The sequence below is a fragment of the Artibeus jamaicensis genome, unplaced genomic scaffold (assembly GCF_021234435.1).
Source record: "Artibeus jamaicensis isolate MK-2021 breed Jamaican fruit bat unplaced genomic scaffold, CSHL_Jam_final contig_233, whole genome shotgun sequence".
Lineage (NCBI taxonomy): Eukaryota > Metazoa > Chordata > Mammalia > Chiroptera > Phyllostomidae > Artibeus > Artibeus jamaicensis.
The window spans coordinates 6098385-6111236 of record NW_026521486.1 but is presented as its reverse complement, the minus strand read 5'-3'; the positions used below and the strand labels follow the sequence as shown (position 1 = coordinate 6111236).

Sequence of the window (12852 nt, the reverse complement as noted above, 5' to 3'; positions counted from 1 at the left end):
CTCCGGGGTGAAGAAAACGTACGGCCAGGAGAGTTGCTGGGACTGCCGGGGGCAGGCAGCAGCGTGGCCGTGACTTCCCGGCGTGGTAAGGCTCCCTTCAACACGGCGCCTCTGGACCAGCCCGACCCGCAGCACAGGGTTAGCTGACGTAGTTTGCAGGACTATTTTCTATCAGCTTCCCCATTTCTTTTAAGGAAATTGTTCATTTTTCTGGCTTTGGAGCTTTGTATAGACAAAGGGAAAAGGGCTGCTTACTGGGTCCTGAGTGTGTGTGTGTGTGTGTGTGTGTGTGTGTGTATGTGTTTGCGTGTGGTGTTTGGTCTCTCTTCCTAGCAAAGATGAACTGAGAAATACATAATCACGACTACAGAAAACCAGAGTAGGAACCAATGAGAAACAGAAACAAAGAATGAAGCCAGGGAGAATCTCCCCATTATCCCAACACGAGAAAGTGCAGTTTTCTTTCCACCAAACAAATGGAAAGTGCAGGCCAGGGCCGTCCAGCACACCGACCGGGGCTCGGAGAGTGGGAAAAGCTGCCTGCCACCAGATCTGACGTCTACGAATCTACTAGCCCTTTTGTCTTCCTTTTCAGTATGCATGATGAAATATCTAATGACCTAAAAGAATAGTTTGAGCTACAGGTAAATGACAAAATTCAAACGGAGGAGCAGAAGGAATGGGCTGTTCTAAGAGCAGAATGATTTAGTATTAAAAGGTCAACAGGCTGCTATAGAAAATCCATCCCACTCACTCAGTGAAAATATTAAGGTCTGTGAGGCAGCTGCTTTCGAAAGCCTCCCTGATGTTTAAGGTCTGCTAAAATAAGAGTGTGCAAGTATTTTTTAACTTGCCCAGCTCATTCTCTAAAAAGACATTTCCTGTAGACAAATACTTCTTAAAGCCAGAGGATAGATACAGTAGTCCCCCCTTGTCCTCAGGGGATACATTCCAAGACCTATATTTATAGCTGACCCTTGATCTGTGCTGATCTACTTATAGTCAACATTTTTTCAATAAATACTGTAAATGTTTCTCTTCCTTTTGAGCTTCTCAATAATGTTTTCTTTTCTCTAGCTCATTTTATTGTAAGAATATAATACATGAGGTCTGTCTGGAAAAAGTCCAGCCATTGTTAATATAACAAGACCGGTTTGCATGACATCCATGTAACCTGGCAGCCAAGGAGAGTGGACTGGAATATGCATGTGTGAACTATGACGACTTCACAGCAGTAGTCAGGGGCAGGCAGTAGACATTGTTGACTGAGCATGTGGACTGTGTGGCCCTTGCATTCAAAATGACTGAGCAAGTAGAGCAAAAATTCTGCATCAAATTTTGCATTAAGCTCGAACACTCTTCCTCGGAAATTATTTCAATGATCCAGAAGGCCGCAGCTATGGGCAACTGGTGATTGGCAGCTTCATCACAACAATGTGCCGACTCATGCATCACATTTTGTGCAGAGGTTTTTGGCAAAACATCAAATCACCCAGGTTACTCAGCTCCCCTACAGCCCAGAGTTGCTGCTCTGTGACTTCTGGTTTTTCCCAAAACTAAAATCACCTTTGAAAGGGAAGAGATTTCAGACCATCGATGAGATTCAGGAAAATACAGCCAGGCAGCTGATGGTGCTTGGGACCTATGCGAGGTCCCCAGGCACCTGCTTTGAAAGGGACTAAGACATCATTGTCCTACATACACTGTTTCTTGTATCTTGTATCTTCTTCAATAAATGTGTCTATTTTTCATAGTACATGGCTGGATACCTTCTGGACAGACCTCATACACTACATTTAACATACAAAATACATGTGAAATGACTGTTTCCTTGTCAGTAAGCCTTCCAGTCAGCAGCAGGCTGTTAGTAGTTAAGTTTTGGGAGGGTCTAAAGTTAAGTGCAGATTTTCAGCTGCTCGGGTGGGTGTTGGTGCCCCCAGTCCCCGTGATGTTCAAGGGCCAATTTTATTGTTTTTTCTATGCATACATACTTATGATAAAGTTCAGTGTATAAATTAGATGTGGTAATACATCGACGACAGTAATAAAATGGAACTGTTATAACAATGTAATGTAATACAAGTCACATGAGTGGGGCCGCTCGTCTCAGAGGACCCTTGCTGCAGCTGTGGGGGCTCAGGGCTGTCCGGTGCAGCGCATGGTGTCAGTTGGCACGTTTTCTGTGCATGTCTCCCACCCACAAATTAATGCCCTTTCCGTCCTAACTGAGAGGTTATCACCCACTGTAGCCGTAACTTCTGCAGTCTGAGCCGCAACAACAAAACTAGCACAAAATTCTTCTTCCTTCTTCACAATTCACAGATTTGTTCTTACCATAGATCTTAGCAACCTTAGCATATGAATTCTTTCTCTCCTTATTAAGTCACAGACTTTTATCTTTTCATTTAAAAGAAACACTTTCTGGCTTCTCCTCAGCACATGCTAATTGTCAGCATCACTACCGTTGTGCTCTGGGGCCACTGTTGAGTGAAATAAGGGTGACGTGAGCACAAGCACTGAGACACCATGACAGTCCGCCGGGTCACCGGGACAGCTACTCAGTGACTGATGGGCAGATAGTGTGCGCTTCGTGGACAAGCTTGACAAAGGGACGATCAATGTCCTGGGCGGGATGAAGGGGGTGGTGCGACATTTCACCATGCCACTCAGACCTACATGCGATTTACAACTTATGGATGGTTTATGAAATTGTTTGCTTCTGGAATTGTTCACCAAATGTTTTTAATCACAGTTGACCCATGGTAAGTGGAACTTTGAAAGGCAAAATCATAAAAGGGGCTGCTGTACCATCTCCTTAATCCCCCTCCATCCCGAGTAGTGCCGGCGTCTATGGAGACCAGCCACCCATCCTCACCTCATCCATAATTTCTTGAATTCCTCAACCATAATGACCATCAGCTATTCCTCTGAGCACTCCCTAGAACAGGGGTGCCAAACTCATTTTCAACGGGGCCACATCAGCCTTGTGGTTGCCTTCAAAGGGCTGAAATAGTTTTAGGACTGTATAAATGTAACTACTCCTTAACTGTTAAGGAGTTGAAATTACATTTGGCCCTTTGAAGGCAAGCACAAGGCTGATGTGGCCCCCGATAAAAATGAGTTCAACACCACTGGACTAGACCATGTCATCACTCAGAACTGCCTCGCTCTGAAATCTTGTGTGCCAAGATGCCTTTCCTTCTCAATTACTTCTAACCCCCTCATTCCTTTTAATATATCTACACTTTGGCCTCACTGAGACAGCAGATTCAGTGATCCCTGTGTTTTCTCTCCCGCTACCAGGGCCTGCCTGGCTCCACCTCCTTCCTTGCCCAGCATAGAATCCCATTATCCACCCCTTTGACCACTTTCTTGCTACCCCGCTGCTGCAGTAGCCTCTTCTGCCTTACCCACAGCGGATTGCTAGCTCCGGAGTCAACACACCTGTCTGCAAAGGACCAGAGAGTAAACATTTCAGGTGTTGTGGGACATACAGGGTCTGCAGCAACGACTCAACTCTGCTGTTGCAGCACAAAAGCAGCCAAAGACAACATGTAAACTAATTAGTGTGGTCGTGTTTCAATAAACCTTTGTTTATAAAAACAGGCAGTGGGCCAGATTTGGCCCAGAAGCTGCGGTTTGCCAATCCCTGTCCTAATCGCATTCGAACTGAAATATCTACCTTTTTCATTTCTATCTCTGGGCTGCTCGGCACTAGTGGAGAAACGCACAATGGCCCATGAATCAGGACTGCTGCAAGTGACCCTCCTTCGTCTCGTCCGTTCCCTCCTCCCGTCTCCATAGTGGCTGTTCTGAGTCTTTTCCGGGCTCTTCACAGACGAGCTATCACTCCAGCGACACCAGACAGTAAGATGCGGAGGCCCAGATGTACACAGTGCATGGTGCCTGAGGGCTCAGTGCACCTGGACTACTGAGATCCACGAAACCCTTCCCTCACACCCAAAGTGGTCTTTCTCCTTCCTTGCAGGCCCGCAGGACCAGGTGGCTCCTTTTCTGTTCTGGATTCTGGGCCACCTTCCCCAGGTCACACTCCATCTCCTTCCGCCTCGTCCTCTCTTGGCTCCTACCTCTCACCCAGTCTCCTTTCCTACAGTAGCGCTGCCTCCCTGTTCCACCCCCTCCAAATCAATCCTCTACACTCCCTGACCGAGGAATTTTCTAAGACACATTTATAAAGCCACTCACCTGACTCAAAACCTTTAGTGACTTGCACTGTCTTCAAAATAAAGTCCAAACTTAACCTGGAACACACAGCTCCTCATATCTATCCTGGCTTCATCGTCCAGTGTTTTTTCTATTACTTTTTCACATAATTTTCAATTCCTTTTCTACAAAGCTGCTTTTAGTTTGCTTGTTAAAGGAGTGCCCCCTAAGTGCAAGGCACTGTGGTTGGTAATGAGGATATAATAATAACAGGGTGTGCAGGGTCCTTTCCCTCATAGAGATGACATTCCAGTTTGGGGGAAAGACATTAAAAACTTAATGCATATGTAGTTCTATTTGATTAGAGTGACAGTGAGTGCTAGGAAGGATAATGATAGGATGCTAAGATATCACGCGGTTGGGAGGGGAGGCTGGGAGTAATCGAGGGGTCAGAAAATCTTGCAGTGATGTTTGAGCTGACCTCAAAGGACGAGTGAGAACAGCCTTCTAATCCGGTGGATTAGAAGTTGGAGGGAACAAGAGTCTAGAGGTGCTGAAGCAACACGGTCTCTTTGACAGATGGAAAGAACATCAGCCTGCTGAGGGGCAGGAGCTAGACCGCACAGGACCTGGAAAGCTAGTGGAGCTTTAGGAACACAGCGAGCTGTGCCCCGTTTAGGTGGGCAGTATGCGTCAGCAGGACATTCTGGATGTCCTACAGAGGATAAGTTGGAGCACCACAGAATTTCTTTGCTCAGTCACAACTCCATGTTATCCCTTGGGCTGGGATGCTCTTTCTGGAAGAATAAAAGCTTACTTGTTCCTGAGAATTAATGAGAAATTCTCGGGTACTTCTGGAGTCCACCAGAGGAGATTTGGAAGGTTAGGTGAGGGGGTGAGAAGTACCCCTATAACATGTACATGTTAATACCACTGGAAGGGCAGTGAAAGGAGGGAACAAAAGAGGGGGAAAGAAAGTAGAAACAAGTAAAAGAAGAGTGCTTCAAATGAGAATTTTTTTGTTCATGTTGGGTTTTTTGTTTGTTTTGTTTTTAAGACTTACCCCATGTCATTAAGGTCTTAAGGTTTTCATCGTCCACCTGAGCGATGCTGGGTTGTGTTGGTTTCTGAGAGTCCTTATTGATGACAGTCTCCTTCACTGGGTCAAATATTTTGAATGAGGGAGAGACATAGAGTGTCTCTACAGAGGCCTGGTTGTAGAAAGTAGAATCTGACTTGGATATTCTTAAATTTGGGCTGATACACTCTTCTTTGCTCGATGACCAAAATGCTGGTAAACTTGTCAAGGCTTCAAAACTTTTTGCAGCTGAACACTTTTCTGGAGGCATTTGCAAAGGCTTTTCTGTTACAGTCTTTGTAATGGTACTGTCTGATTTCTTGTCTAAATTCACATTTGTCAGCAGAGATGGGTTTTTCCCTGAGGGAGTAAGTACAGCATCTGTAAAATCAAAAAATAAAACTAAAAACACTCTGTTTCACAATACATCAGTTTTTAAGTATATTTTATTGATTATGCTATTACAGTTGTCCAATCCCCCCCCTTTCTCCCCCACCCTCCAGGACCCCCCTGCACCCACTCTCCCTCCAGGACCCCCCATCTTAGTTCATGTCCATGGGTCGTACATGTGAGTTCTTTGGCTTCTACATTTCCCATACTATTCTTAACCTCCTCCTGTCTATTTTGTGCCTACCAGTTATGTTTCTTATGCCCTGTACCTTTTTCCCTATTCTTCCTCCTTGTCCAGCCCCCCACACTCCCTGCTGATAACCCTCCATGTGATCTCCATTTCTGTGGTTCTGTTCCTGTTCTAGTTATTTGCTTAGTTTTGTTTTTTAGGTTCAGTTGTTGATAGTTGTGAGTTTGTTGTCATTTTACTGTTCATATTTTTGATCATCTTCTTTTTCTTGGGTAAGTCCCTTCAACATTTCATATAATAAGGGCTTGGTGATGATGAACTCCTTGAACTTGATCTTATCTGGGAAGCACTTTATTTGCCCTTCCATTCTAAATGAAAGCTTTGCTAGATAAAGTAATCTTAGATGTAAGTCCTAGCCTTTCATGACTTTTAATACTTCTTTCTAGCCCCTTCTTACCTGTAAGATTTCTTTTGAGAAATCAGCTGATAGTCTTAAGGAAATTCCTTTGTGAGTAATGTCTCCTTTTCTCCTGCTGCTTTTAAGATTCTCTCCTTATCTTTAATCTTGGCTAGTATAATTATGACATGCCTTGGTGTGTTTTTTTCTTGGATCCAACTTCTTTGGGACTCTCTGAGCTTCCTGGACTTCCTAGAAATCTAGTTCCTTCCCCAGATTGGGGAAGTTCTCCATTATATTTTCAAATAAGTTTTCAATTTCTTGCTCTTCCTCTTCTCCTCCTGCCACCCCTTTGATTCGGATGTTGAAATGTTTAAAGTTGTCTCAGAGGTTCCTTAGCCTTTCCTCATTTTAAAAAAAAATTTTGTTTCTTCATTCTGTTCTGATTGGATGTTTATTTCTTCTTTTTGTTCCAAATTATTGATTTGAGTCCCAGTCCCCTTCACTTCACTGTTGGTTCCCTGTATATTTTCCTTTATTTCACTTTGTATAGTCTTCATTTCTTTCTTTATTTTGAGACCATATTCAATCATTTCTGTGAGCATCCTTATTACCAGTGTTTTGAACTTTGCATCTGATAGGTTGGCTATCTCCTCATCGCTTAGTTCTTTTTCTAGAGTTTTGATCTGTTCTCTCATTTGGGCCATATTTCTTTGTCTTGGTGCACCTGTTACATAGTAAGGGGCAGAGCCTTAGGTATTCGCCAGGGCGGGGCAACCCATGTGGCTGCACTGTGGGGCTGTGTGTGGAGGAGGGTCAGAGAGGGAACAATGCCACTTGCTTGGCTCTTGCCCCACTTCCCCTCACTTCCCTTGAGTCCCACAAGCGGTTTGTGCCCTTTCAGATGCTAATTCCCAGGTGGGTGGGCTTGTGTATGTTCTAGGACCCCAGGGGTCTCTCTAACAGTCTCTCCTAAGAGGCTGGGAGTTCCCTCCCCTCCCCAGCAGCAACAGCCACAGGTTTCTTTCAGTCAGAGGTTTTGAGGCTTTATTTCTGGGTGCTGGAACCCTAGGTGTGTGGTCTGTCTAGCTCCTCCTTTGTTCCTCCCGGTTTATCTGCACACCAATGTGGGACCACCTGGTCTGCCAGCTGCAGCCTTGTCATGCATCCTCTCTGCCCCAGCTGCCTGTCTCTGCCCCTCCTACTGGTCTGGATGAATGTTTCTGTGTTTTTTCTTTGACTCCTTGGTTGTCAGACTTTCATACAGCTTGATTTTCTGGCATTTCTGGTTGCTTTTTGTTTTTAAGTTGGTTGTTGTCCTTCTTTTGGTTGTGCCAGGAAGTGAAGTGCACCTCCCTACGCCTCTACCTTGGCCAGAACCCTGGGACTCACAATTTTTTATGTCATAACAGTATTTTTTCCTATTTAGTTGTTTCTACTTTCTTACAATATTTCCATTCTGCCTGTGTGCAGTATACCCACACTATAATTGATGCATTAGTCATTTGGTGGCTGCCTTCTCTCTCCTCACTGAAGCCCAAGGAAAGAAAAGCTTCAAATAATTTGTCTTAAAATATTTTTCCCTTCACCAACTTATCTGTCTCAGAAACCACTATATTTTTAGTACCTTCAAACTTCCACCTTTTAACAAGATAAACTAGAAAAAATTTGCCATATCATACTGATATATCCTTATAGAATCCCCAGCTTCTTTTTCTCCTGAAATAAAAAATGTCTTCTTGCCCCAGTGTCTCTACAAAGCCCATAAAAAGAAAAACCACTACTTTAGGTAGCAGCCTGACTTTAATAAATCTTTTGTCTACATAGGAGAAAAGAAACAATCTCTCCAAGCCATTGGGAGGATTACTAAAATGTAAGTTCCTTGGGTCACAGATCTTTGTCCATTTTATCCATTAATATCACCAAAGTACCTGGAATAAAACAAAGTCCTTGGACTACAACAGACAAATAATATTTTTTTACAAATGGAAGAAACTGGAGGAATTATAGGGAATTGAAATTGAAGGTTGATCAGATATAGGACTATCTCTTGAATCTATGAATTATGAGCATGGTTCCAATTTCTAGTTGCAGACTGTTATCAACACTCAGTGCTAGGACTCGCTCTCAAGTAGCTTCATCTGAGGTTGAATATGGAAAGAAGGAAAATTATTTCTAAGAAAGAGTTCATAAACTAGAAGCATAACTGGATGAGAGAGGGCAAAAGGAAGATAATGCCATCTGAACTCCCTAAAGGCCAGAGGATGCAGGAGTCGTGTAATTCGCTACTGAGTGTTTCTTCACAATGTACCTCAAAACATACCTCATAATGCTCATTTATAAGCTAGCATCATCACTTTCAGGCACTGTGTTATTAAAGAAAAGCACATTTTCTTTGATTCTGAAAACCTTCCTTTCCATTTTTGTCCATAGTTGAGTCCAGCCTGGGCAAAATGCTGCTAGTATACCAGTTAGACAATTCAAGAGACTTTCATCACTAACTCTGTCAGGAATTCCATTTTATCCCAAACTTCTCATCTCCAAATTTTCTCATCTTTTAAAACTTGATTCAAGTGTCACCTTCTCTGTGTCCTTTTCTTTCCTCCCTGCCTATACCCTATGATTGTCTATCTTACCATATTCTGTTTGGAGCCCTGTGAGGAACTGGGTAACATTTCATCTCATTTAATTTTATCTCATTTATTACAAGGCTCCCCACCCCCAGCCCCTGAAAACAGCCTCCTTGAAGAGATCTTATTAGGAATCATCTTTGCATCCCAGCACGTAAGATGCCATTCCCAAGGGTATAGTCAAATAAACAAATGTTCATTGAATGAGAAGGCAAACCAAAGCACAGAATAAAGGGAAATGCCTTTATTTTTCTAAATTGAATGTAGTTTACTTAATAATGATGAAAGGAAATGGAAAATTGGTAGATGAAAACAACTTCTAGAATACTCCTAATGTGCATATAATCAAGTTAATCTAGTTGGTAAAAGTTCTGTTAAAAATACGAATATATGACTAGTAGAATACTAGATTTACAGTATTCCAAAGTACATGTGCATCATACATCACCTTATATACATAAAAGCAAATTTCAGTCAAATATTTTCCATTGACTTTCAATTTACATGTGAGAAAAATGGGGGGAAAGTCTTTTTCTATAGTAATAGAGTCATCTTAAAATGTAGCAATACGTAAACCAAAATAATTCAGAATGACAATGACTTTCTGATGAATATTGAATTTATATTATGAATATTATATTCATAATAACAAAATCTAAATCTCAAAATTGAGATGTATGAAATTATCTATATAATCATTATTTTAATGTTTAGTACAAACACTTAAAATTACAAAAAGAATTAAAAAATCTTAAAATTCAAAGAAATAAACCACACTAAAGCCATTCTGTTTCTAGTCCATGAAGAATAGAATGCAGCTTCTGTTTGCTTATACTTTTTTTTTAACCAGTAACATTTTTAATGAATAAAATACTGTAATCTTAAAAAAGCATGAAAAATAAAAAATAATGATTCTAAATGCATAGATTATCTAAAAGAAAAGTTACATAACCAATGCTAAAGAGGTATGAAAGTTCTAGAAAGTGTGTTAAGCTGGGTTTCTCTGCCCTCGGCTCTGTACCACCCCCATGCTTTCTGTACAACATGCCACGTTAATCCTCTTCATTTTAATCCCTACTTTTCCCCCAAAATCCTTCAAAAACTCCCTCTTGTTTCAGTGACAAGTCTAAATCCCTTGAGTTTTAAAGATCTCTACCGCTGATTTTGTATCACTTCTCAGTAGGAAACTAACCTCAGTCGTGCGGTTCTTTTCATCACATCCCTGTGTTCGTTCAGGGGCTTGTGTCTTCATTCCCCATGTTAGTTCATGCTTATCTTCGTCACCCCTGGTTCCTCGCCCTGCACGGACGGCAGGAACACCCCCTCTCCCTTCTCCACCCATTTAAATCCTGTCAGCTCCTCAAGGCCTAGCCCAGTGATTACTACCTCTGGAAGCTACTGATATTTCTAATCATGCCTGTTACTCCACCCTAACACTTCGCTTCTCTGAAATGGTAAATATTCATTTCTGTAAACTCATTTTTTTCCACCTAATTTTATGTGGTATAGAGCTTATCACACCTCATTTAAATGTCTGCATTCTGACTTTATAGCCTTCATCATGCCTTTGCACATGGGAGATATGCAAATGTTTGTTAAATTTAGTAATTGTTTGATTGTAAATGATCTAATATCAATTTTACATGTTGATTTTTGTGTATAGAGATGTATACTATATGTGAAACCTAAAAATAAGAATGATCAATCCAAAAACACTTACTGAGCAGCTACTGTGTGCACTGGACTGTATTAGATTCCAAAGACATGCAGAAGTGGAGGTCACAGTTCCTACTGCCAATAAACTTAAGATCAAGTGTGGATTTTGTACAGATAGGTAGAAAAAAGAATACACATATAAAAATATGTAATATGTAAATATAAATACTCATTATAGATGCACAAGCAAAAGTACACAGAGTAGGGCAAGAGTAGGATTACAGTGGTGGGTATGCAAAACACAGAGTTTATTCTTATTCTTATTTATTAATTATTGTATTATTTCCCATATGAACAACTGTAAATCTAGGTTTGCTCTACCGTGCATATGTGATGGCACATAAAAATAGTAAAAATTATTAAATAGCTAATAATATAGTTCAATATCATAATGTCTAGGAGATTATATTCTCTCAATAAATGAGTGGACATAGAGAACATATTTGAGTTGGTCAAAGAGTTCATTTAGTTTTTTCCATAAAATAAAAGACACATTTTTCATTTTCACCAATAACTTTAATGATTTGGATATTTTGAGTATGTCAGCTAACTCCTGCTGTTAAACATCTTCCAAAGTGTAAGACAGCCCCATAGCAAAGAATTATTTGGCCAAAATATCAATAGTGTCAAGAAACCCTGCAAACCACTTTTCACGTGTTCAATCAGTCACAGCACCTTCTCCATACATTGCACAAATCTTTTTGTGTGTTTCAGTTGCGTTTTTACCTTTCTTGAAATAATAAAGCATAGTACGCTGAAAATGTTGCATATCTTTCCATCTTCAATATTAAAATGGCTGTACAAAAATTCACCAATTTTGATAAGTTTTTTATAAAATGCATGCTGACTTGATAAATGTCACAATATAATCTAACAAAATTGTTTTGAATGAAGTTAAAGACAACGAAGTGCTACAAGAGCCATCATATGGAAAAAAACTAAAACTTTTTGGCCAACACAGTATAACAGTAAAATGCTTCAGCTTGGATTTTCCTAAAAGCAGATGCTGAGAAAAAGATTTGGATGCAGGTAGCTGATTTGGCTGATTTTGGCTGGTGATCCCAAGAACAGAAATGAGGGAGAGGGAGAGGGAAAGTAAAAAAGGGACAAAAGACAACAGATTGTATTAACGACCAGGTTCGCTATTAATGTTGACAAATGAGGCTCAGTCCTGGTGGATGTCTCAGCACGGGCCACTCAGGAAGGGAAAGGTGGACTGTTTACCAGAAGTCTTGCTGTCACTGGTTGAGGGTTGCCTCTATGAGCACGAAATCTTTGGGATTTCTTGGCTGCTGTGCATTTAGGCTGAACAAGTCTCATGGCTCCAAATAAAACAAAACAAAACACCTCTCAGGTAGAGAAGCAGAGAGACAGAGGCACCCTCAGTGTACATGGAAACTGGTCACCAGGTCTGCAGTTGTAGTCAGGGTAGACCAAGAGAATATGGGTGGGGCATTAATAGCATTTGCTATACGATATATTCATTTATTTCTGCTCCTTCCTCCACACCCACATAACAGAAGTGGAACAAAAAGGTATAAACCTAAAAGGGCAAATAGAACAGAAGAGAGGACAACAAAAGATCGCGACATCGACGAATTGTTAGAATAGAAAAAGTTGATGGAGTGAAGAAGCAAAACCATAAAGTCTGCAGAGGGGAAAGCCAGTATGAAAGAAACTGATTCTTATCACAGAACTCCAGAAAGTTTTAGGAATTTGAGGACAGGGTACCTTGGAATTGTGGGGAATTTATGATTCATTATTTTGGGGCAAAGATCTTCATTTGTACAAAAGATAGAGATTTTTTTTGTTGCTTGGACATACAAATAAGTGTAGAAGAATATGTCTGGATGCTGAGTGTCCAACAGATGGGCTGTGTCAGTTATGAAATTATTGTCCTTAAGCTTTGTGACACTGGGGCTGGGATGCCACAGACCACATTTCTGTTTGCCAGCTAATGATTAGTTAGGTTCCGCCAACAAGAGGGGCTGGAGGGGGACTGGAAGGCTGGAGTAGGAAGAAATGACTTGCTCCTTCTGTGTTCTTCCTGCTCCTGACAGCATCACCTCTACACCGCTTCTTCACTCCATTCACCTCATTCCTTCTAGTTGCCTTTTCCCAACATCAGTAGAAGCAGCCTCACCATCCTCCCTTCATAACATTAGCACCAGCCAGTCTCAACCCTGCCTCCTGAGAGGCCTGGTCACAGACTTGTGGTCATCACCCTACAAAGCCAAGCTGCTAAATTTTAATTACTCCAACCTCTGCACTTTGCTCCCCCAGCTCT

The 12852-nt window shown here is 41.4% G+C and overlaps 1 protein-coding gene across 1 annotated transcript in view; it reads right to left on the bottom strand.

Moving 5' to 3' along the window:
- Positions 1-12852, bottom strand: part of ENTHD1 (ENTH domain containing 1) — a 183672-nt gene that overhangs the window by 10648 nt on the left and 160172 nt on the right. The window contains exon 10 of the mRNA XM_053662245.1: positions 5228-5623. Coding sequence (XP_053518220.1) covers positions 5228-5623 — 396 coding nt within the window. The remainder of the gene's footprint in view (positions 1-5227; positions 5624-12852) is intronic.